This window comes from Xiphophorus hellerii, chromosome 17 (genome assembly GCF_003331165.1).
Source record: "Xiphophorus hellerii strain 12219 chromosome 17, Xiphophorus_hellerii-4.1, whole genome shotgun sequence".
Taxonomy (NCBI): Eukaryota; Metazoa; Chordata; class Actinopteri; order Cyprinodontiformes; family Poeciliidae; genus Xiphophorus; species Xiphophorus hellerii.
The window spans coordinates 5949063-5973151 of NC_045688.1; the positions used below are offsets into that span (position 1 = coordinate 5949063).

At 39.3% G+C, this 24089-nt stretch overlaps 1 protein-coding gene across 5 annotated transcripts in view; it reads left to right on the forward strand.

Annotated features, from left to right (window-relative positions):
• The window catches only part of pcloa (piccolo presynaptic cytomatrix protein a), a 53496-nt gene that overhangs the window by 11519 nt on the left and 17888 nt on the right, over positions 1-24089 (forward strand). For 4 of the 5 annotated variants that reach the window (XM_032588999.1, XM_032588994.1, XM_032588997.1 and 1 more), the window contains exons 4-11: positions 5887-6090; positions 8723-12797; positions 13092-14626; positions 15177-17244; positions 18790-18834; positions 19335-19417; positions 20527-20602; positions 22042-22167. In XM_032588999.1, coding sequence (XP_032444890.1) covers positions 5887-6090; positions 8723-12797; positions 13092-14626; positions 15177-17244; positions 18790-18834; positions 19335-19417; positions 20527-20602; positions 22042-22167 — 8212 coding nt within the window. The remainder of the gene's footprint in view (positions 1-5886; positions 6091-8722; positions 12798-13091; positions 14627-15176; positions 17245-18789; positions 18835-19334; positions 19418-20526; positions 20603-22041; positions 22168-24089) is intronic. The other variant, XM_032588996.1, reaches the window with a different exon arrangement.

Below are 24089 nucleotides of genomic sequence, written 5' to 3' on the forward strand. Positions count from 1 at the left end.
ACATTAATAATTGACCAACTCTACTGCAAGTATTACATATGAATTTCAAAATTCCATACATCATTATGTGTACTCTTGGGAAATGGGGGGAAATTACATAAAGGAAGAATGAATCATGGGAATGAACTTCCCATCATTGTTACTCAAGTTTTGCCCTGAAGATTTTGAAATATTGAAAGTATGCACTTATTGGCGCCACTACAAAGGATGCATAAAAAGTACATTTTTACAGCACAGAATTTAGTCACAGAAATGATAGTAATTTTTTTTTCTAATTGCCAATATCACAACTGACACCCCTAAAACATCTGTAACATAAAAACTAATATTTTAAAATATATATTCCATGTGTTTAATTTGATCATTATTGAGGAAGTTTAATGGGGTAAAAATGTGGAAATGTTGGACACCTATGTCGTATAGGCCTTCTTCAAAGGAAAGAAAGCAAAATAAGCTAATCTTTAAAAACCAGGGAATTTCTAGAAAAACAATAGCTGCTCACCTAAACCTTCACATGTTGAGACACAGAGATAAAAAAAACAACAAATTTTATTTCAAAGATAAATTTGGACAAACACGGACACGTTTCTATCCATTTTACTGGAAGATCTAAAAGGTTAAAGAGTTTATATGAATGATTTTGAGAACCATGCAATTTGACTAAATATTGATAAATGGCTTGCTCATCCTTAGTGTCATTCATACATCTTTTTACCCTATTTTGCACATCTAGAAACGGTGACTTGTGCAGTGGATACTTTGTCTTCCTCCTTATCCTTATTCTGCGATCACGTCCACATTTTCTCCCATCCTAAACTCCCCATAATCTGCACTGGCAGATAAAGACCAACAATACACACACCAGCTTTTATCACCAACCTGCCATACATTAGTATTCTAATAGTTTGTACATTTAACACGTCCGCTTTGTTTTGTGTATTACACAATAGGCCGGTCTTTAGACAGATCTGTTTCTGTTTATGTATTTTTATCTGTATTCACTCCATGCAGTGTTCACAGCTCTCACCATCACTTGGCCTAGAGCCTGATGTGTACAAAAATAGTAACAGCCACAAAAGAGATCCACTAAAGCAGGAGAGGGGAGAACACGAGGGACTAGAGGGCTGCCCCCTCCCACCATCTTCTTTCATATTACCTCCTTTAACAGTGTCATTCTGTGGGAACCATAATTTGATTATTTGAAATGGGTAACATTTTAGTCTTTGTGGGATTCTTTTAGTTAAATTAATTAACTAATTTGGAAGTGCAGTGCAAGAAAATAATTAAAAAAAATCCCTCTTGCAAAAGTGTTTATACCTTTTAAACTGGGATTATTTTGTAATGTTAACACTACAAATTTCAATATATTTTAATGTCAAAGATGAACAAAGTATTATATGGTTATAAAGCTGAAAGAAAACAATGCAATATTTTCAAAAAATATTTGTAAAAGACATCTGAAAACTGCACTGTGCCTTTGTGTTCTACTCATCTGAGCAAATACTTTGGAAAAACATTGGATGTTGCAATTTTAATTACAAGTTGTATGAGGTATGCCTCTATCGTTTTTGCACATCTGAAGATGGTAATATTTGCCCAGATCTTTGAAAAACAGCAAAAACTCACTCAGACTGGATGCACACAGCGTATGTTAACAATTACGGGAAGTTTTGTTTTTGCCTCATATTCCAAAGGCAATACATTTACATTCTGCATCCTCTTAATGTATTTGACCTTTTAGATGGACTTTTACCTGATTTGAAATTTAATTGTCTGGTGCGTTCACAGAAACGGATGGGAGCCTTTAGACGGAACGGGAATGAAAGATTGCTTTTTGCATCTGATGTCATTGCAGTATTCAACAACAGTATCATGGTTGTGTGTAAGCTTTCTTTTAGTATGCATAAAATATTCTAAAATTACCTAAAATGTTCACATTTTAGAGGGTTATGAATACTTTTGCAATGCTCTGCATCTTTTTTCAGGTTTAGAAAGTGGCGATTAGACCCTCCACAAGGATTTTCCCTCATCCCCTTTCTAATTTACCAATTTCTGCATGCTTTGGCCAGAGCCATATTTTAGCTACTGAGCATTTTGTGCCAAGGAATGACTAGGGGATAAGTGGGGGGGCAAAGCATACAGCGTGCCAGCACTGAGCCTTCATCAGAGACTGGAGGACAGGCAGGCAGAACCTCACTGAGACTTGAAAACCCACACATTCTGGCACCAGCCTCATCTTGTTAGTACAGGCTGTTACATCCTGACTGCCGCTGCTCTCTCTTTCACTTCCCCCCCCTCCATCCTATTCACATACTGGCTCTTTTTCATTTTTTCTTTTTTTAACATTTTTTTTTAATGCATCCAGATGATATATGGAGAAACCAACAAAACAGCTTCGAATAAGGAAAAGGTCTAACTGCAAATAATTCTTTATGCATGAAACATAAAATGAAAGTTCAGTATATTTTTGGAGAGTTATGAGATGTGATCTTTTATATTTAGCGGATTCCACTTACATACCAGTGGAATTTTATTGTGCAATGGCAAGAGGAGTACAAACAAAATAACATCTCGATGTAGAAATCATAAGAACAGGCCAGAGGAGAGAAGAGACAATAAGCTACTGTGACAAAAAAAAAAAAAGAGGGACCCCGAGTGGACGAAGGGGGGAGTGGGAAGGCAGCGTCATAAAAGATATGGGTATCACCCTCTGCAGCTGTAAGGAGTACAGAGCATGACAACCTGACTGTTGTAATTTGTCTGAGCACTCGTGACTCGTATCTGTGAGTCACTTCCACTGCATTTATTGGTTAAAATTTACTGTCTGGCAAAATCATTTCATGAACATGAACCGTAGGATTGTTTAAAAAACGATGGAGGTGTGCAAGGCAGCTTCTTGGCGCTTGGAATCACTTTTTGATCAGAGACGGAGATGTCACTTCTTCAATATAGCTCGAACAATACAGTATCTGTTATATTGAAATGTTGCCTAGTTACTGGTGTTGGAAGCCAGAGTCAGCGCTGCACAATGCCGAGACGTTTCTTTGGCTTTTTGTCTGCAGTTGATTTTTAAGAGTTAAATGAGCTTCGTTTTGTCAAAGAACATTTTCTTATTTATTTGGGATGAAATATATTCTATTCTTTATTTAGTTTCTTTTTTCAAATAAGAAATGGTTGCTGTATATTAGTAAAAGAAAACCCATCTGATCTCAGCCCACTGAACCAGACATAGTGTCAACTACATCAATAGGCAAAGATCTTTTTTGGCTCGCAAAGGAGCTGAGGCTGTAATGTTCCACCAGCAGCTTGATGCATTATAATTAAGATGGAAACTCATCAGTGAGAAGAAGCGCAACAACATTCAGACTTTCATTTTATCAAAAGCTTTAGTGTTTAAAAGTGAATTAAATCACGTCAGATAAAAATCTTCTTTCTAACATTGTTCTTTTATAAGAAGGAAAGCATACTTATTGCTGGATCTGACAGAGTTTTACAATACAATGTGCATCTCAGTTTTTAATCACAATCTGTAGTATTTTGAGTTTCATTTTTCCTAAGCTTGCATTTCTGTCCTGTTTTGTTGACGTGATTGTTTTCTGTGTTCCCTAATTTACTCTGCACCTTCCACCAGTGCCTCAGCTTCCTGCATTACCCAGTTGTTTCTCATCTGCTAATTAACTCACCTTTTTTAGAATTCCAGGAATCAATCTCCCTGTCAAAAGGAGTTTGTGGGTTTTCTCACTCAGTGTAAGATCCTCTTTTATTGCTGCCAGCCTGTTTTGTTGCTTTCAAGAGTTCAGTTACAATTAAATGCCATTCTCATCCTGCACCTCAAGCCTTCATTTTGCTGTTGTGGCCTCAAAATAAAAGTAGCTAAAGTCGTAACATTGTGAAAATCTGTAATACGGATCCCAATTCTCATCCCAATAAGTGCATTAACTATGTTTACTGGAGAAATAAAAACTAACATGGATCCAAAGAAATGCACAGGTTGTCATAGGCCTTAAAAAAGTACTTGACCCAATCGATCACAACATACTGTTTCATAAATTAGAACAGTATGGCATCAGATGATTGGTGTTTAGAAACAAGCAAGTGGGTGTGTGTCAATCTCATTGTTAGGACGTTTCTTGTGGGGTTCTTTAGGGGTCATGATTTGATCCGAAACTAGTTATTCTGTATATAAATATGGATTTTGTATTTCCTTTGTTGATGGTTAAATTTTTTTGACTCATGGAGTGATGTCCATTTTGCTAAGTAAGTTATGAAATCTCCATTGGTTTTGTGTTTGTTGTTTTTGTACATGTTCAGTTTTTTTGTCAGTCTTGCCTTTTCTTTGGCGAAAAGCTGAAAGGAATCTATTTCTGTGTGGAGGCTGCAGTTGGCTCAGTTCCCCTCAGTAGCTCTATTAGAGACAGTGACAGAGGGAATGGGTAGTAAAACGTTCCCGTTGAAATTTCTCGATAACGTCAGTGATGACAGGCTCTGAGGAGGCTGGAGCTCACTAACAGCCTGAATGACTATTTCTATCTGCAGCCATCTCTCTACCTTTCAGTGCCTGCTCTTTCTAGTCTTTACGCCAAACCCCCCACATCATGGTTCTGTATCAGGAAGCAGTGCATCTCTATACTTTGTCCATCAACATTTTGGTTGCCTTTCCTTGCCTTATTGGAGAAATCCACATGCAGGTGTGTTAATCATTCCAAGGCAAGGGCTACAACATGGCGGTTCATGCCTTATTTAATCAAGCTGAGCTGCTGCTAAATTCCCCCTCTGTCATCATCTTCCACCTCCCTCCTGTCTTGCTGTTTCTTCATCTTTCCACGCGCAGAGATGGACTGCATGACTCTAAAATTCATTTTTAGCACTAAATCCTGTCGGGGTAGGTTATAGGAGGATGTTAACACATTTGTCAAACTGTGAACCGAGGTATTTGTTTGCACCTCGCGTCTACACAAGAATATTTCGAGTGTGTGCGAGTCTGTGCTATTTTTTGATCTCCAGTCTCACCATATTGATTGTTTATCATTTTTCCGCTTTAGCAAAGCACCATGGGACATTACATACCAACAATAGATCCACATCTTGAATAAAAGCACTCAGGAGGGTGTTCAGTTTACGTAAAGCATCTTCCTCTAGAGTACTCTTTTACAGCAAACACATGGGAATAGATAACACTAATAAAACAGTTGCAGCATGACAACACAGCTAGAAAGGCACTTCACACCAGGTGATTTCGAAGAGGGTTTTGTAGCCACCTATTGTACTTTGCATCAATAGCAAAATGTGAATTATTAGAACAGAGTCAGGACTTTGAATGCAATATGTATTTTTGAGATGAAATGTGTTGATGCTGAGTGTATTTTTGCTTATGTTTACATTTACAAATATTTACATGTTTCTAATTTTTTTTTTCCCTAGTGAGGCTATTATCATAAAATTCACAGCAAATGTTGGACACAAATTCCCAAACAATTGTTATCTGAAACTCTGGTGAAAGAAGTGGGCAGAAATTATTGAACACATTTACAAAAATGTATGAAATACTTAACAAAAAAGCATTTTTTGTTAATGATATCTTTGAACTTCTCATGAGAAACTTGTCACATGCATTGTATCATTTGGACCCATTCTTTTACACAAAATACATAATGATATATATATATATATATAGATATATATATAGATATATATATATATAAAGCTTCTTCTTGAATGCTTTAGTAATGAAAACCTTTTTTATGATATATTAAATAGAATAAACCCAGTTCATAATGATCTTTGCAGGATTGCTGAATAAGTTAGACAAGGTTATCTATAATCATTGTTAAACAGATCTGGAGGCTTTGTATTTACTGAATACTTGTCATCGTGTTTGTCTTGCAGAAAGAATGGCTTTGCCTGAACTGTCAGACTCAAAAAGCAATGTCAGGCCAGCTGGGAGACGTCCCACCACCATCCATGGTGTCCCCAAAGAAGCAAGAACCCGCTCTGCCCCTCGGCCCCTCCACCACCCCAGTTCCTGCTGTTGTAGATAGCAAACCTGTAGCTGAACCAATAGGTCCAATCCCACCTACTACTGAGATCAAGGTAGCAAATACATCCACACCAGTTTCACCTGAACACACACACACTCCTGTAGAGGACATCCCTCAGGAAACACTTGATTCAGAAGAACTAATAACACACTCATTAGCAGATGAATCACTGTCTGATCAACAGCTTTTAAATTCAAAGAGTTTAGCTGAGATAAACTCAGAAATCCCACCTGTTGAGAACAAACCGCTCAACTCTGAGAGCATACCAGAGGATGGTCCTCATCCTGACAGAGAGCTACCTGACACTAACCAACAAACACAGAGTGCAATTTTCAGTGAAATTCTAGCAGCTGAGGAACAACACAGTAGCTGCGAGAAAGTGGCAGAGAATCATCCTCAGTCTGACAGACAAGTTCTTAATGTTGAACCGCAAACACAGTGTGGACCTGCCGGTCAAATCCCAGCAGTTGAGCAACAAGATAGCATTGACATTAAGGCAGAGGGTCTGTCTGTATCTGTTGAAGATGAAGCACAAAGCCAATTGACAAATGCTATTTTAGGCAACACAGCTGGCTCTGTCAAGGTAGAAACTAGGTCAGATGCCGAGATTGCTCAAAGTGAGGGTGCAGCTCCCGCAGAAGATCATAAAACCATTGAGTCAACACCTCAGAAGCTCCCAGAGGCAACAGTTGAGCAAGCTGCTTTGGTGATCCATGAAAGAGTCACTGAGGAGACTTTACCTCCAGTAAAGCCAGATACTACTGCAACCGATGAAAACAAAGAGAAAATATGTGGCGTTTCAACTGACGAACCCCAAAATATGGCAGCAGAGCTAATTCTATCAGACACAACATCAGACATCAACAAAAGAGACATCACTGAAGAATCTGGGGCAGACATTGTTGCACCAGTTGTTTCTAATGATGTTACTGCAGAAAATATGTCAGCAACAGAGTTAATAACCTTCTTAAATCCTGCTGCCAAAGCCGATGCAACTGACAACGCAGGGGAAGAATTACAAGCAACACCAGCAAACGATACAGAATTAGAAATTTCTTCTGTCATTGAAGATAAAAATTCTCTTGAAGTGTTAGAGGAAGTTGGTCAGGAAGCTGAAGCAAAAAAACAGACTACAGATAAAGAAGAGGAGAAAGATTTAGTAGATATCTTTCCTGTTGCAGCTCCATTAGAGAAAGAAACTAATGTTCAAGAGAAAGAAAATATAGAGAACGCTGATGAAACAAAAGACTCTGAGAAAATTATTGATGACAAGAAAATTGTTCTGGATAAAACACATGAGGAAGATGATGAACAAGTGGGAATTGACACTGAAGTAAACGTAGGCACAGCAAAACCAGCAGAGGTAAAATCAGAGGAGGGGAAGTCATTAAAAGAGGAGGGAATTACAAAGACAGTTGATGACCAAAACGTTTTCAGAAAACATGATGATGAAGCATGCTTAATTGGAGCAGTCAGCAATGATGCTGAAAATATTCTAATGGAGAAAGAAAAGGAGGTAGAAAATGAAAGTGCTGCAGCTGTAACTGTCCCAGAGGAAATGCCAAAAGAAGATGTTCAGATAAATAAAGATATACAGCAAGAAACCAAGTCTAAGGCTGTTGAAGGAAGCCCTGTTGAGACAATGGCATCGTTACAGAAATCCGAAGAAAAAGAAAAGTCTCCTGCAGTAGCAGAGGCTGTACCACAGACAAGAAAACAAAGCCTGGAGGATAGCACTTTAGAGATGGATGAACAGTCTGACAAAGCAGTGGTTATCTCTGATCCACCATCTGTCGAATCAAAACAGCAAGAAGCAAATGCTGTTGAGGTGTCAGTTAAAAGTGTACAGCCTGTGCTAACCTCAGTCGATATCATTGAAACAAAACCCAGTGATAAAACCTGCAAGGAGAAAGACTGTGAGGGTGAAGTAGAGGCTGGGTTGGGTCCCACAAAATATCAAAATGAGTCTGAGGAAGTTGTTGAGCCATCACTCAAGGATAGGGAGGCAGAAACTGACAAGAAAGAGGATGAGTCACAGGCTGTCGTTGGCAGCCTGCAGGAAGCTATTTCAGTATCTGAAGCATGTTCAGTGTGTGACAAAGATTGCAATACAGTATTTGATGTAGAAGTGAGCTCCACTTCAGAAAAGCGTGAAGCTTCAGACCATGTGTCTGCTGTAGTACCTTCAATCCCATTAGCAGAATCTGAAATCCAGTCTGTAGTTAGTGAGCATGATGCAGGTTTGAAGGAGGAAAGCGCGGAGGAGCAAATGGATGCAAAAACTAAGCCTGTGGAAAAGCATGGTGATGACGATGCAGTTCCTGAGGTGACCATAATGTCTAGCAAGCATAGCAGTAGATCCTTAAACAATTTAGCATTTTTGCTATATTTTCTAAATTGGTTGTAAAAAGAAATAGCATATAGGAAATGGAAATAGTCATCAGTGTTGAATTATAGTTGAAAATAGCTAACGTCTTTCAAACATGGTTGAATGTATTTGTAATATGTTTTAGAACATGTGCTTTAATATATTCAACCAAATGGTTTTTTGTTGATAAAAAATGTTGTAACTTGTCAGTACTGTAGATAAGACAAAGCCGTCCCCATACAAGAATGCTAAAAAAATATTTTGAAAAAGATTGTTTTCTGCCAGAAGTAACAATGAATTTCTTTCTATTTACCAGATCAAACAAGAGGAGTCCTTGAAACAGCCGGAATTGAAAGAAGCTAAAGAAGACAATCTCACAAGCCCATCAGACCTAGCAAAACTAGAAAGCTCTGTGCTTCCCATTCTAGAGTCCCAGGTAGACACAGAGCAGGAGGAGAAACAGACTGATACTTTAAAGACCAGACGCAAATTGGAGGTTCTTCCTCTCTCGCCTGATTCTCCCAGTTCAGAAGAGGATAAAGACCTTTCAGAGAAGAATGCCAAAAGTCCTGGAAAGAAAAAGCTTCTTGTGCCAATTGATGTCAAGGCAGATTCCCTGGACGATAGCAGTGAAAGTTTTGGAAAAGAAAGCCCAATGTCAGGAGATGATGAGGAGTTTATCAGGAAACAAATCATAGAAATGAGTGAGAATGAGGATGCCTCTCCATCAGATGAAGAAAGCTTAGTCAGGCGAAAGATTAGAGATGATGAGAAGAAACAAAATGAGAAGAAAGAGACTGTACAGAAAAGCATATCAGGAAAAACAAGACGGTTAACTAAGAAAACTACTATTAGTCCCGATGATGATGATGATGTTCAGGAAATCACAACATCAGCAGATAAATCTGATATTGTCAAAGAGGATGAGAAAGAACAAAAAGAAGAGGAAGATCAAAGAATTTCTGCACCTCGCAAGTTACAAACTTTTGAGCTGAATGTAACCAGCAGCCCTATATGTATACCTAGTGCAGATGGAGAGCCTGAAATAGAAAGTCTAACAGACTCTCCAGATGATCGGTCTCGGGGTGAAGGGTCATCTAGTCTACATGCATCTAGCTTCACTCCCGGAACATCGCCGACATCTCTTTCATCTATGGACGAGGATAGTGACAGCAGCCCAAGTCATGTTCGTACCGGTGAGGTTAAACAGCACAGAAAAGCCAAGCACCGACAAACTGGGCAAATGCTACCAACTATTGAAGACTCATCAGAGGAGGAAGAGTTAAGGGAGGAGGAAGAACTTCTCAGGGAGCAAGAAAAACAAAAGGGCTCAGGGAAAAAGTCTAAAAAAGACAAGGATGAGATTCGGGCCCAAAGAAGGCGAGAGCATACAAAGACACCTCCGAGCAACCTTTCTCCAATTGAAGATGCCTCACCAACTGAAGAACAGAGACAGGAAGCTGAAATGGAGGAGATCAGACGGTCATCCTGCTCTGACTTTTCCCCCAGTATTGAATCAGATCCTGAAGGATTTGAGATCCATGCTGCAAAAATTGGGGAAGTGCAAAAAACATATCAGCTGCCTATATCTGTATCTCTTCACTCCCCAACAGATGATCAAAACCCTGATAAATCTCAGAAGAAAGCTCTCAAATCTGCTGATGAGGCCTATGAAGAAATCATGCTAAAGGCTAAATCTCCAACAGTTGACACAGGTGAAATTCAATCAGAAAAGGAAACGGTATATGGTGGCATGCTTATTGAAGACTATGTTTATCCATCTCTTCTTGACAATTCTTTTGATCGGGAAGAGACAGAGAAAATGTCTGTTCCTGTTGAACCCAAAAAACTGAGATCGCCCGATGAAGTTTATGAGGACATGATCAAAAAAAGAAAGGAATTCATGCAGCTAGAACAGGAATATGAAAATATAAAGCCAAAAAATGAAACCCCTAATCCAAAAATTGTGTTTCAACCAGCTGAGAGTACCTTCCCACAAAGCGGCAGAGTGACATTAGGCAAAGATGGGAAGCCACTGTTAGATGCTGAAGCAGCCTATGAAGAGTTGATGAAAAGAGTTTTAACTCCAGGAACAAGCCCAACTCAGCCTGAGCCAGAAATGGAAACTACTTCATCAAAAAAGGTTCTTCACCCTATTCCAGACTTAAAGGTAACACAATGCTCTTCTGGAGAGTTATCCTCTGATGATGAAACTACAGTAAAAAAGGAACAGGTGGTGACGGGAACATCAGATATAATATCAGAAAAGCAATCTGAACATGTAAAAGAAGTATCTGAGATTTGCCCTTCAACAGAACAGACAGAACAGCAACCTGACAATGAAATCTCTACTTCTCAGGTTGAACTTGTCGACCTTTCTAGTACTGTTCCAAGATCATCAGCTTCTGTGATTGCTAATGTGTCACCCCTACCAACAGTTCCCCAATACACACCTAGTATATCTAGTGTAGTGTCAACAGCTCCCCCTGTCCCTCCTAAGCCAAATATTTTGCGCCGGGCTAATTCTCAGGAAAAAGGAGAAGAACCTGTTGCACCATCCCAGCCTCCTCCCACTCCACCAAAACCCACAGTTTTTCCCAGGAAAGCCCCAGTTCCACTTCCACCTCAGGCTTCAGCACCTGTGAAAAAATCTGAGCCAGTGACTATGACTTCACCCCAAGGATCGCCTGTTAGACAAGTTGTTACTCCAACATACAAACCTCATATTCCACCTCCTGTTCCTCCAAAGCCAGCTATTCATGGGATTGTAGACAGTCACAGACCAGCACATGGTGCCAAACCACCAATTGCACCAAAGCCTGGTTCACAGCCACCTTCACCTGCTCATGCCCCTCTTCCAACAAGACCTACTGTACTTCCTACTGGTCCAAATGACTCAGTCCTTAATTTGAGCCCCTCTACAGAGAGCAAGACATTTCAACCTTCACCAAAGTCTCCTTCTTCCCCAAGATATGCCAGCAATCTTCGTGACACGTATGTAGTCATCACACTGCCATCCCAGCCTAGCTCTCCAGTTGACAATGTCACAACTCAAGCCCCCTCCGGTCCTGGACCGGTATGTCCCTCAAAGCAGGGTCAACATGAGAGCTATTATCAACCACAGCCTCAACACCCATATCCAAAGCAAAATCAACAACAACCAACCCCTCCTTCTCAGACAACCAGAGTGCCTCTGGCATATACACGTGTCACAGAGTCTATTGAAAAACAAGAGATTTGTAGCCCAGAGAAACATGTTTCTAGTTCTTGTCACATAATTGAGGCCATATCTGCTTCAGCACAGCCATCTGTTATACCTAGCCTCATATCTCAAGTGGTTACTACGGAAGTTCAAAGAACCACTGTCTCCGTTGTTCATGAAAGAACACCACCACCAGTACCAGCTCCAAGAGCAACTGGTGTTCCAATGTCAATGGAGAAACCTAAGCCTCAAATGCTAGCACAGACTGAAACGACCTCTCTACCCTCTGAGGTGGTAGATCTTAGAACTGTTAAGGGTGATTCAGATTCAAATATGAATGGTGTTGATCTGTCCACCGCTCCAGATTCAGGACGTCAGTCTTTTGTGAATGATGTCAGTCGCCACACCAGTGCAGTGCAATCACCTGTGGTCAACCTCAGCACTGAATCCTCCACTGTTTCAATAGTGACTGACAGCATCACTATTGTGACCTGTTCTGCCACAATACAGCAATGTGACAATATAGAGGTTTCTCAAGTCTCCTCCATGCCCCTTCAGTTAACAAAAAATAAGGCTTTTGAACCTGTTTCTCAAATTGTATATCGACCAGTTGAGTCTCAGCCCTCCACTCTTGCAACAGCAGAAATCCCAATTAACCTATCAGTTGGATCGAATACAGGCGCAGCAGGTTTCCAAGCCATGCCAGTCACTGCTTCAGTCCCTCCTGTGGCAACCTGTGTTGCCAATGGATTAACTACAGGAAGAACCACAGTGGCAGGAGCTGTTGATCTTAGTACCTCAAAACCTTTCAATACTTTGGTATCAGTTGATGTGACATCTGCAGACGTGGTTACAACCGTAATCACAGATGATGGCAAACCAGTGGATCTAACAGCAGGAAAGAGAGCTGTGTGCTGTGATGTGTACAAGCTGCCATTTGCAGGAAGTTGTGCAACTCAGCAGTCTACCACACCTCTACCTGAAGATCGTTTTGGATATCGTGATGACCATTATCAGTTTGACCGAACACCTTATGGCATGAGAGGGTTTGGTGGAATTAAACCCTCCATGTCAGACACCAATCTTGCAGAAGCTGGGTTATTCATATACAAGAGTAAGAACAGTTATAATTTCAGTGTCACAACAGAGGGAGCAGTAGATCTCACCTCATCGAAGATATCAGACGCAGGTCAGTGCAGTGACATTGCAGATCTGTCACTTAAATGTCACTTTGAACTGCCACCGCTTATTCATGGCTAATGTGGATTTTTCATTTCTTTTGTTTTATTTTGCATGGATTTTATTGTGTTTTTTATTCAACATAATTTTTTTGCATGTGCCTGTTTTGCTTCTTCCACCTCTATGTAGAATTGTTGTTTTTTTTTTATCTTGGCAGCATTTCTTTATTTGCTGAAGGCATGGCTTGATTCAGAATGAATTGTCTAAAAGCATGGACTAAAAATATATTTTTGACTTTTGACAGGTGAAGCTGTTGACTACTCCAAGAAAGGCAGTTATGCAGGAATGACAATCCCCCCATATTCCCATTCAAGTGCCACAAGTGCTGTCAGTTCACTCTTTGGGACAAGTAGTGTTTTAAGATCATCAAATGGAGTGGTCTATTCATCTGTTGCAGCACCAGTCCCATCAACATATGCAATTACTACTCAACCAGGATCCATATTTAGTACAGCATATAATACCTTTTCTGGTATGCACACAAGTGACACCATGCCTTCTTTGTCCAATCTCCAGAATTTACCACTTACAAGATCCCAAAGTTTTCTCTCCACCATTTCCACAACAGAAGAACAAGGAGATGCTCCTCTTAACCTGGAGATCTCAAAGGGAGGTGTTGCTGCTGTCAATGGTACAGCTACAGCAGCAACATCTTTATCCCTTGACACATATACAGATGCATCCCTGGAGGCTATAGCTGCTTCACTGGAAGCTCTCTCATCCCCCATGGTTCCTGGAGATGGCCAGTATCAGGCAGAGCGAGAGAGGCTGGAAATGGAAAAGCTAAAGCAGCAACGCTTAGCTGAGGAATTGGAATGGGAGCGGCATAATATTCAGCGATTCCGTGAACAAGAACAGCTCCTAGTACAGAAGGAATTAGAAGAGCTGCAAGCCATGAAGCAGCAGATCCTGACTCAACAGGAGGAGGAAAGACAGGCTCATCTTATGATGCAAAAAGAAACATATGCTCAACAACAACAGCAACTTGAGCAAATACAAAGACTCCAAGAACAATTGCGACTACAGTTAGAAGAGCAAAAGCTTCGTCAGATGTACCCAAGTGCAGACATCCCAGGACATGGCATACAGGAGGCTATTGTCTTAGGACCTGATGGCACAGTGCTTTCTCGAAAAATTACAGATAGCGGATGTCAGACTGATGAGGAGGACGAAGCACTAAGCAAAGCTTACACAGCAGGAAGAAAAAAGAAAAGTGTTAAAAAGAGTGTTGATAGCTGTGTCCAGACTGATGATGAGGATCAAGATGAATGGGAGGCCCAGAGAAGTCGACAAAGCCGTCCCCGTACTGCTAGAGGTGATAGGGGTGGTGGGTCAGAATTGTCTCTTCAAGCCCACACTGAAATTTCTATACAAACCGACACAGATGGAAATATTCGAATGGACACGAGAATGGAGGTGTCAGACTCAGAAAGGACCTCACCAAAGAAACGTCCTACTCCCTTAGAAATAGCCCAGTCTGCCAACCTAAAACCAGAATTTTCTTCCCTTCAAGCTCATCCTAAATCCCCTAAAGTACTTTATTCTCCTGTATCACCATGTATATCACCTAGCAAATCCCTTGAATTTGTGTCTTATGATAAGTCCCTAGGCGATACCAGCCCACAAAAGCTAAGGGAAAGCATTGACCAATCAAAATCCTCTCCAGCAAGTCCTCGGGGACCCAAAACCATGCAGCGATCGATGTCTGACCCAAAACCCATGAGTCCAACAGGAGAAGAAAGAGCAACATCTGGTACGCAGTATGGGGATGGCCATCCGGTGAGTACTACATTCTCTTACACCACAGTGACAAATGTCAGACACTTGCACAAAAGTAAATGTATTTTGTCAATTGTCAGAAAATGAGCAGGATGCTGCTGGTGTTATTTTTTTCCATTTGCTTTGTAATGAGTAAAATGGATTTAAGTATATTTAAGGAAAACATTTTTCTGTCACAGCAAATTTCATGAAAAAAATTCTCCCTAGGCAAGTTACCATTGAGAATCCCATGCCTGCATTAATTGTTAGGGAAAGTAAGCTGAACATGCAGAAAGAAATGTTGACTCTCAGGTTTTAAGAAAGACAAATTGCTACTTTGTTGGACTGTAGAGTACACGTTAAAGTTTTGTGATTTTTATGGGAATAAATGCAGAAACAGAAAAATGGTGATACACAAGTACCATCACTTACCCAAGAAAGCAATACAGGCCAAAGATAGTTCTGCCTTTACAGACTAGACACTATAAATGTTATCAGATATTGAAACATGTTTGTTTCAATATCTGATAACATTTAATTGACTGATATTTTATGTTACCATTTACTATAGGGGAAAGGATCAGGCGGCACTCCCACGGGGACGCAAAAGAAGGTGAAAAGGACTCTTCCCAATCCCCCCTCTGAAGAAGAGTCAACAACAAGTGGACAGACAGCATACACCACAAACTCAGCACGCCGAAGAATGTGCCGAAATTCAAACATGGCACGTGCCAAGATATTACAAGACATTGATCGGGAGCTGGATCTGGTTGAGCGAGAGTCTTCCAAGCTCCGCAAAAGACAGGCAGAACTAGATGAAGAGGAGAAAGAGATTGATGCTAAGCTTAGGTATTTGGAGATGGGGATCAATCGCAGAAAAGATGCACTTTTAAAGGAAAGGGAGAAAAGAGAAAGGGCCTATTTACAGAGTGTTGCAGAGGATAGAGATTACATGTCAGACAGTGAAGTCAGTAACATCCGAGAGACTAGGAGTGTCCAAGATGGTGGTGAAGACGAGGACATTGAGGATCACCTTCTTGAGCGCCCCAGAACAGCTCCTCACTCAGAACTTGATGATTTTGCTCCTCCCCAAACCAAGCACGAGTATGGAAAATACTCTCAGTACCAATATCCTCAAAGCCAATACCAGCAATCAATCTATCAGACTCCACAGTCCTACCAATCTCACTCTATCTACTCCTCTGTCCCTTCACTTACTACTGCCCAGCAGCAGAGTTATCAGCAGATGCTTTTGTTGCAGCAGAAAGCTGCAAGACAAGCGGCTCTCCTGTCAGAGCTTGATGCGACTAAATACGATGTCATTAGCCATCAGCCTGATCCCACGTCATCAGCGTATCTTGGTGTCAAATATGACAAATATGGTAACCATCTAGACCTCAGAGCCCTGGAGGTGGGAAGCATAGCAGGTAGTCCAATGTCTGCTGTTTCTGACTCCTACTACACAGAGGTGGAACACCACACACCTCGGAGCTACATGCTGCTGGAAGATGCTGCAGAGTTAGCTAAGACCTCCACAGGTCTGTCTTCATCTTATAGTCTAGCCGAGAGGGAACTGGCTAAGGCAGAGAAGCTTTTGCGTAGAAGTGCTGCAGATCTTGGGTCTACTGACTATCTAGGCTCCACCTCCAGGCTTCATGCTTTTGGAAAGACTCCTGATGAAGAGGATACAATGGAGGAACCCTATGAATTAAAACTCTTGAAGCAGCAGCTCAAGCAGGAGTTTAGAAGAAGTACAGGTGGTACAGAAAGCTTAGAACAACTGACAGGTCTCTCCCAAAACTACTATACTCCAAGCACTGGTGTCTCTAGTTATTCTCAAAGACACTATCCAAAGTCAGACAAATACAGCATCAGTCGACTTACTCTTGAGAAGCAGGCGGCAAAACAACTTCCAGCATCAGTGTTGTACCAAAAGCACAAAACTCCAATACTAGATCCTAAAATCTCCCCCAAGTATTCCTCTATAACAGACAACAGGGGTTTGGAAACTGATTATAACTATTTGGGATCTACCAGTGCATCGCCCAGATCCAGCAGGCTGCTGCAGGATGAAATTACATTCGGCCTTCGAAAGAATATTGCAGAGCAACAAAAGTATCTTGGGTCTACCTTGGGAGCCAATTTAGCTGGATCCCTAAATTTGGGCCAGAGCTTGGGCTTGGACTCTGCTTATCCTAGTGGTAGCCGGTCAAGACCCTCATCCAGACCTACTTCGTGCTACGGCCTGGACTTGTCAATCAAAAGGGACCTTTCGAGTTCTTCACTGAGGCTTAAAGGAGATGGAGAGTCAACTGGAGATGGTCCAAGTTATCAAACCCCCTCTGGTCGCACCAAGCCCACCAGCCTTCCAATTGTGCAAAGCGGTCGTGGACGAATTCCTATTGTGGCACAGAACTCAGAGGAAGAGAGTCCGTTAAGCCCTGTTGGTCAACCAATGGGCATGGCTCGTGCATCAGCTGGGCCCCTGCCTCCTATTTCAGCTGATTCAAGGGACCAATTTGGTTCCTGTATGTCCCTACAAGATTCCCAGCAGCAGCAACATTTAAGAGAAGAGCCAACAAGGGGTAGGAGTTATGTGCTGCTGGATGATCTTCAGGGCACAATGTCAGATAGTGAAGGTAAAAAACAAACTTGTAAGACTGCATCTCTTTCCGTTTTAAGTGTCTTGTGAATAATAGTTTGTGGGTGAGATCTGCATTGAATGCTAGCATGCATGACATAAATATTTAGCTTGTGATTAATATTTTAAATTTGTGCATGCGTCCTTATTTTTGTTCTTCTACTCAACATTTACTTTGCTGTGCATCTTGTTTTCAGTATCTGTCCATAACTATTGTCTGTAGGTTCAGATCTGAGGTGTATGCATGTCTTTGTCTATTGTACTGACTTTGCTTGCATATACAGTATATTGTAACATTTCTCTTTACATTCACTATATAGTCTCATCTTTTTTTTGTTTGCATGATGATCTAATTTTGGTTCCAACTGTATTTGTAGAGATTTCTCCCATCAAATATAATGTAACAGTTTCTAAATTTATCTGTAACGTTTTATGGTCAAGAACACTCTAACACAACACAAAAAACTCAAGATGCTGTTATCACAGGATGAAATGCATTAGATTTGATGGAAAACATTTATTTCTGCATAATAAATTCAAATCTTAAACTTGCATGTCTTTTATGCTTGTCTTTTGAAATGTGTGTATTGCCTGTCATTTATCATTTTGTCTTTCATGAGTAATACTTCTATTTCTAACCAAGATTTACATGTGTACACAGACCTCTATGTTTAGTTTATTGTAAAGTTCAACACTTTAAGTCAAATAGAGAAAAGAACTGCTAAAAAATTTGCTTTTATTTCTAAGAGATCATTACTAAAAAGCAAAATAAAAAATTGAGACCAAGATCTTTTGAATACTTTTGAAATAAAAACAACCCAATTTGAGTGGTTTTGGAAACATACTGCTATGTCAAATACGACATTTAAAAAATGGTTGCCAGGGCTAATTGTTGTCATTTATGTAATGACAACAATTGCCTAAATGACATTCTTTTTTTAAGTCACAAAAGAATGACTTAAAAATTAACCCATCACCTGGATTACTGAACAACTAGAATTTGGGTACAAATAATAGTTGTCTTACACTTAATCTGTTTTTTCCATTTTAATGCGCCATCTTCTGCTAGGAGATAGCTAAGGTGTCAGCAGAAAAATGAAATTCTCAGTTTTCCTTGTCCAAGGACCTAGTAAGATTGTCTATCTTTCAAGCAAAATATGTGCTTTCCTAGTTTGATGCATTAGAGAAAATGGCAGATATCTAGCAGACTGCAGTTTGTCATTAATTAGAACCAGAACCCAGGCATAATGTTGTGTTATTTATGGATCCACCTGGTCATGCTACATTTCCTCATCAGCTTTTAACTTGGGAGATTTTATTGTTTCTGTTTGTCTTGCTGACAACAAACAAACATGATGCACCTCTCCCACTAAAATGTCAATACCCCTTTTTCTGTTTTGACTTAAACATATAGGCCTTTATTTTTACATTACTTACAAAAATAAGCAAAATAAAAAAGTCAGTAGCAATTGTTTTTATTCTGTCTGGTAAATATAGTAATTGCCACGATTTTGCAATGTAAACCAATTTGCCTTAATTACAGCCCTATGTGATTCCATGATGGCATTGAGAGACGATGCAACTAATAGTAGAGTATTAGTTTAGTTCTACAGTTATCCATGAGCTAACATACTAACCTGAACCACAAGTACAGTGTCTCTTTCAATGGAATTATGACTAAATGTTGGGGAAAATGAGTGGAATTGTGAGCAGATTCTACTTAAAAGCAGCGGATTTTGTTGCAAATGTCATATTATATGTTTTGAATAAAACTGCTTGCTTTCAATTGAGGAAAATTCATATTTATATATACAACACCCAACATTTACATTCCTGGAGGATTTTATTGCCCCTTACTATTCGATCATACACACTTCAGTAATTCTGTTTAAGTCATCCACAAACTGCATTACTTTTCTGCTTATTTCACATCAATGTTCAGTTTGCATATCACCAATACGTTTTCATATTTTATAATTAACTGTGTCCTTTTAAGCATGAAATCACATTTAAATACACTTGAATCCACCCTGTTTTGTAAGATGCAAACGTTCTGACCCTGAATGAGTTTGAATTCTGTCCCTAAAGCCTATCACCTCAGGCGAGACGAGACGGACTGGTTTGACAAACCGAGGGATGGACGGCCAGAGAACGGACAAGAAAAGAGACAGGTGAAATATGCAACTCAATAAATTGGAATATGACTGAAAAGTAATTCAGTAGAGACTCAACATGTTTCAAGTGTTAATTTCTCTGAATTTCAATGATCATGACTTCCAGCTAATAAAAAAATTTAATTCAGCCTTCGGAAAATTAGGATAATACATTAGACCAAAAAGAAGATCTCTATGTCCTGTGCAGTATGTGCACTCAGTACTTATCTAGAAATCATCTTTAGTGCTAGGGAGCCTCAGGTTGTTTTAATAACAGACTTTGCTTGTCTGCATGTCCCATGTCTCTCTTTACAATGCCCCAAAGATTATCTCTGGCATTTAGGTCAGGAAAGTTTCCTAACCAATCAAGCAGATTGATGCCGTGGTCATTGTACTTTTGTCAGTGTGGGTAGGTACCATATCTTGCTGGAAACAGAAATCAGCCTCTCAGCGAAGCTTGTCCACTTCACTGAGATGTGGACAAGGCTCTAAAGTTTCTTTATAGACAGCTGTGTGACTTTAGAGCTCACAGAACTCAGTAGACCAAGACCAGATGACATGGCTCCCCAAATTCTTTACTGGACTGCCAGCAATTTTGAATTTTTGTGGTCTACCCTTGTGGACAATGTAATTCACAAGCAAAGGTTGCCTTGTGAATGTAATGACCTGAAATCATTGCAGACATTGGTAATCTAAGCTATGTTTTCCATAAATATTTAGATCAAAACATAAAAAAAAATCTGCATTGAAATGGTCTTTTATTGGTTTTATGTGATATTTAAGCTTTCTCTGAAACAGAATTGTTCAGTCAATAATAGGTCTGTGCTATCTGTCTTTTGAAGTGATCAAGCTTAGAAATATATTTTTAATTATTAATAAATAAATTATTTTAAGAACTAACTAGAACCAAATGATTTTGTTTGTCTTATATTAATAAAAATTAAGGTGGGTGTAGTCCTACTTGTTTACTGAAATGACCGTAACGTGGTACAAAATGCTTAAATATTCGATGAACAAAGACGGCGTAATAACTGAATGTAGTAACTCACATCCAGTGACACAAATACCTTACATGTAATGTGAGTGCAGAACATTAGTTACATATTTTCCTTTTGTATACACAACAGGGAAAAGGTCCCTACTATCCATTTCCTCACCTCAGGGTCAAACTGCAGAGGGATCTCAAAGACCGCAGTGTCACAGGTAAAGTATCACAGGTTTAATAAAGTTAAATGTAGTACTGTGAAACTCTAGGTGAATGACACATTTCCATTCACAATGTATTGTAAGCTCATCACTTATCAACCATGTAGATATTATACTGCCTTTAGCATTCTATGTTGGTTTTATTTAATCAGTGTGAATTGGACTATATTCTTTATCACTGTAATTTGGTATGGTTAAATCTTCATGTTAATATGATGACTTAAAGAGCACGACTGATGAGTGTCATGCATTTTATTTACCCTATACTGAAATCCCATTGAAGGAGCCAGTCACATCCTATCACACACCTCCTTCAGGCTCAAAGATGGCAGACATGTTTTTGATCTTGCTTATCTTCACAGTGAGCTTGCCATGCTCAAAAAATAGCATGTCCCTCACATTTTATCTGACAGAAATAAACAAACAGCCCACAAGGAATTTATTTTTTTTTAAAACAAGGGATCAGAATTATTTTGACTCAATCCTTTTGTTCTGTCTTCAATTACCATATCAAATTGTTTGACAATATTAAATGACTGTGGTTCTGATTCTGTATTGAAGGGAAGGGATGACTGATAGTATTTGTGCTGTATGTGGAACCATTGAGCAAAGGAAGAAATCAGTAACTTAATGTGATGAAATCCACATAGTGAAACTGGTTCTAGACAAAGGATTGGAAATGTTCACGGTTACTCTGAAATATTTTAACACTTCCTGTAAATGTGAAGGGGACATATTGTTCTGCCCTAAGCATTCTTTTATGAATGTTGTCATTAGGTTGTGTTTTTTAAACCCTGTTAACTTTTGCTACTCACTTTCAAATAGAGACACTGTGCTTCTTTCATATTGCTAACATAAAATACAGCAGATCTCAAAAGTGCACACACGTCTGTCTGATAAAACAGCAAGCTTCTGCAATGTAAAATAACTAGACTATGATGAATCATTTCCTTTGTCAAAGTAATATTTTCGCTTTCTGATTCAACTGAAAAGAAAAACAACCTGAGTAAGAACGCACATCATTGCAACTAATACTTTGCTAAAGCACGTTTTGATTTGCTTTTTTTGCATTCAGGACGCCACATTTTTATTTGGAAATAATTGCTTTCTCTACATTGCAAAAATTTTCCCAAATTATCAGACTGTAGGGATAATCTTACCCAAAAGCTCCTCAGGTGACATCATAGCATTTTTTTTTGTTTGTTTTTGATTTTTTCTCAGACTTAGGTCAGGACCCCAGTTATGCCATTTCACAAGTTTTTTTTTGTTTGTTTGTTTTCTGGAAAACTCATTCTTTTTTTCAATTTTAATGCATACTGTGATTCCAAGACAATAAAATTATTTTTATCAATTTTCATGCATTACTTTCCTATTGAAAATAACACAAATATGTTCAGAATATTAATATCAATATTTATGTTTTTTTTCCTGAACAGGAAATGGTTTGGGTATCCGTGTAGTTGGAGGAAAGGAGGTTCCAGGTGGGAGCGGAGACATTGGAGCTTATGTTGCCAAAGTCCTACCTGGTGGAGCTGCAGAACAAACTGGAAAAATTCTTGAAGGTAAAACTTTCTCCTGAATTCCTTTTCTTTTAGTTTGGTATTAAATAAAATAAATAGCTAAACAGGTTTTCTAACATTGAGGATTTTTGAAAATGCATTTCTAATTACAAGTCTAGTTCTGCTTGTTTTCAGAAATTACAAATCTCCCAATCTACTAAAACACACATTGTTGTTCAGAACTACAAATACTGTATGACATAGAAGTCACTATATCTACTACTACAGAAGCTAAAGTTTAACTGACTGTATAGACTGTATATGTAAATGTGTTCATAAGTTTCTCAAAATAATTATACACTTCTTGCACTTTGGTCAAGATGTGCAAAAAGCAATTTTCTTTCTACATTTTATCCAGTCTTTAAGGGTATTCAGTTTAATTTGGATTTTTTTTCCCACCACAGAATAACCTTTTTCTACAAAGTTACTGGTGCTACACTCATTTACTACTTATCGCATTAAATATGTGTTACTTAAGCATTAGGGATGAGAAAAGACTTGAACCATTTCAAGAGACCATATTTGATTGCGCTACAAAGCATGTGTATTGTATTGCGCAACAAAAGCCAGCCCTTGTAAAAAAATAAATAAAAATAAAAAAAAACCATTTTGTAATGACAAATAGGCATGAGAATAAAATGGTTTAACAAATGGGGAGACTTGCACCTCAAGATGAAATAAGGATGTGCAAGGGCATTGTAGCTGACCAGAAATCTCCCCTCTGCTGGGGATGACAGTCTGCCAGGACAAATCAGGCAAAGCCACCCCGAGATGTGCCTCATCACTGCATTAGAACGGCGGATGTCTCCTGAGTTGTGTGCTGCAAGATCAGCCCTGAGTGAAGGCTCATGTCTCAAAGTGTCTGAATCAAACTCAGCAATATCCTGACTTACAGTGCCATTGAAAATATGTAAAAAAAAAAAAAAAACAAGAAAATTTATTAGAGTCATTATCCAATCATTCTTTTGAAGTCCATATGAATCCATTGGAGTTTGCTGTCCACAGCCTGTCAGATATTTGAAACCTTTTATTTCACATAATAGGAGTACACTTACTTTAAAGAGTATATTTGAGCTTTCTTCTGAGAATTCAAGCTAATATTTTCTTATGTCAGGCGGAAGCTCATCTATTATAGTCGTTGTCATGGTCATTCCCACATTTTCTTTGTAGCAGGTAGGAGGACACAGGACCTTATTTTCTTCTTTCAGAGATGAGGGAAATCACCTAGAGCAGGAAAAGGTCCAAACAAATGTGTGCAACTTGAAAACTGTGAGCTGTATCAGAAAAATGTTGGGAGTCGTGAACATCAGTATCGCATTGTGACAGTTTTCATGTTTCTATGCTATTTTTAGAGATCATGTTGATGTACAAAACACATTTAAGGGTTAAATTACCTGTTTAGAGGTGAGCAATTATACATCAAATATTACATTGCTCTCCAACCATTGCTATAGCAGGTACTAAATAAGAATAGATTTTTCCACAAGTTATCAGATCATTATTAGCGCTGAGCATAATGGTTGCAAAGCATTTGGTTTCAATTCACTGTGTTGGTGAAGGAGAAATGTTGGGATTTTCAGAAGCTCAGTGTCATGGAGAAGTGTGAGTGTTTGCACGTATGACTCTGTGTGTCTGATCAGTTCAGCTGGTCGCTGAAATTTGACATCTTTAAAAAGTGACAATTTGAAACTACAGTGTAGCTTCCCTGTCGCTCACGCTCATTCAGCCCGCGAGTATCGTCGCAAACCCAAGACGCTACTGATGAGCTGCTTCAATCCATGTAAGTTGTGTCCATGTAAGTGTGCAGGTTGGGAGATTGCTGTGGCTTTGCTGTGTTGACTAACATTTGAGAACATAATGTCTGAAGACTGTCTCTAGATTAACTTTCTACTTCCGTACTTTAAATATCCTACTGTAAAAACTCA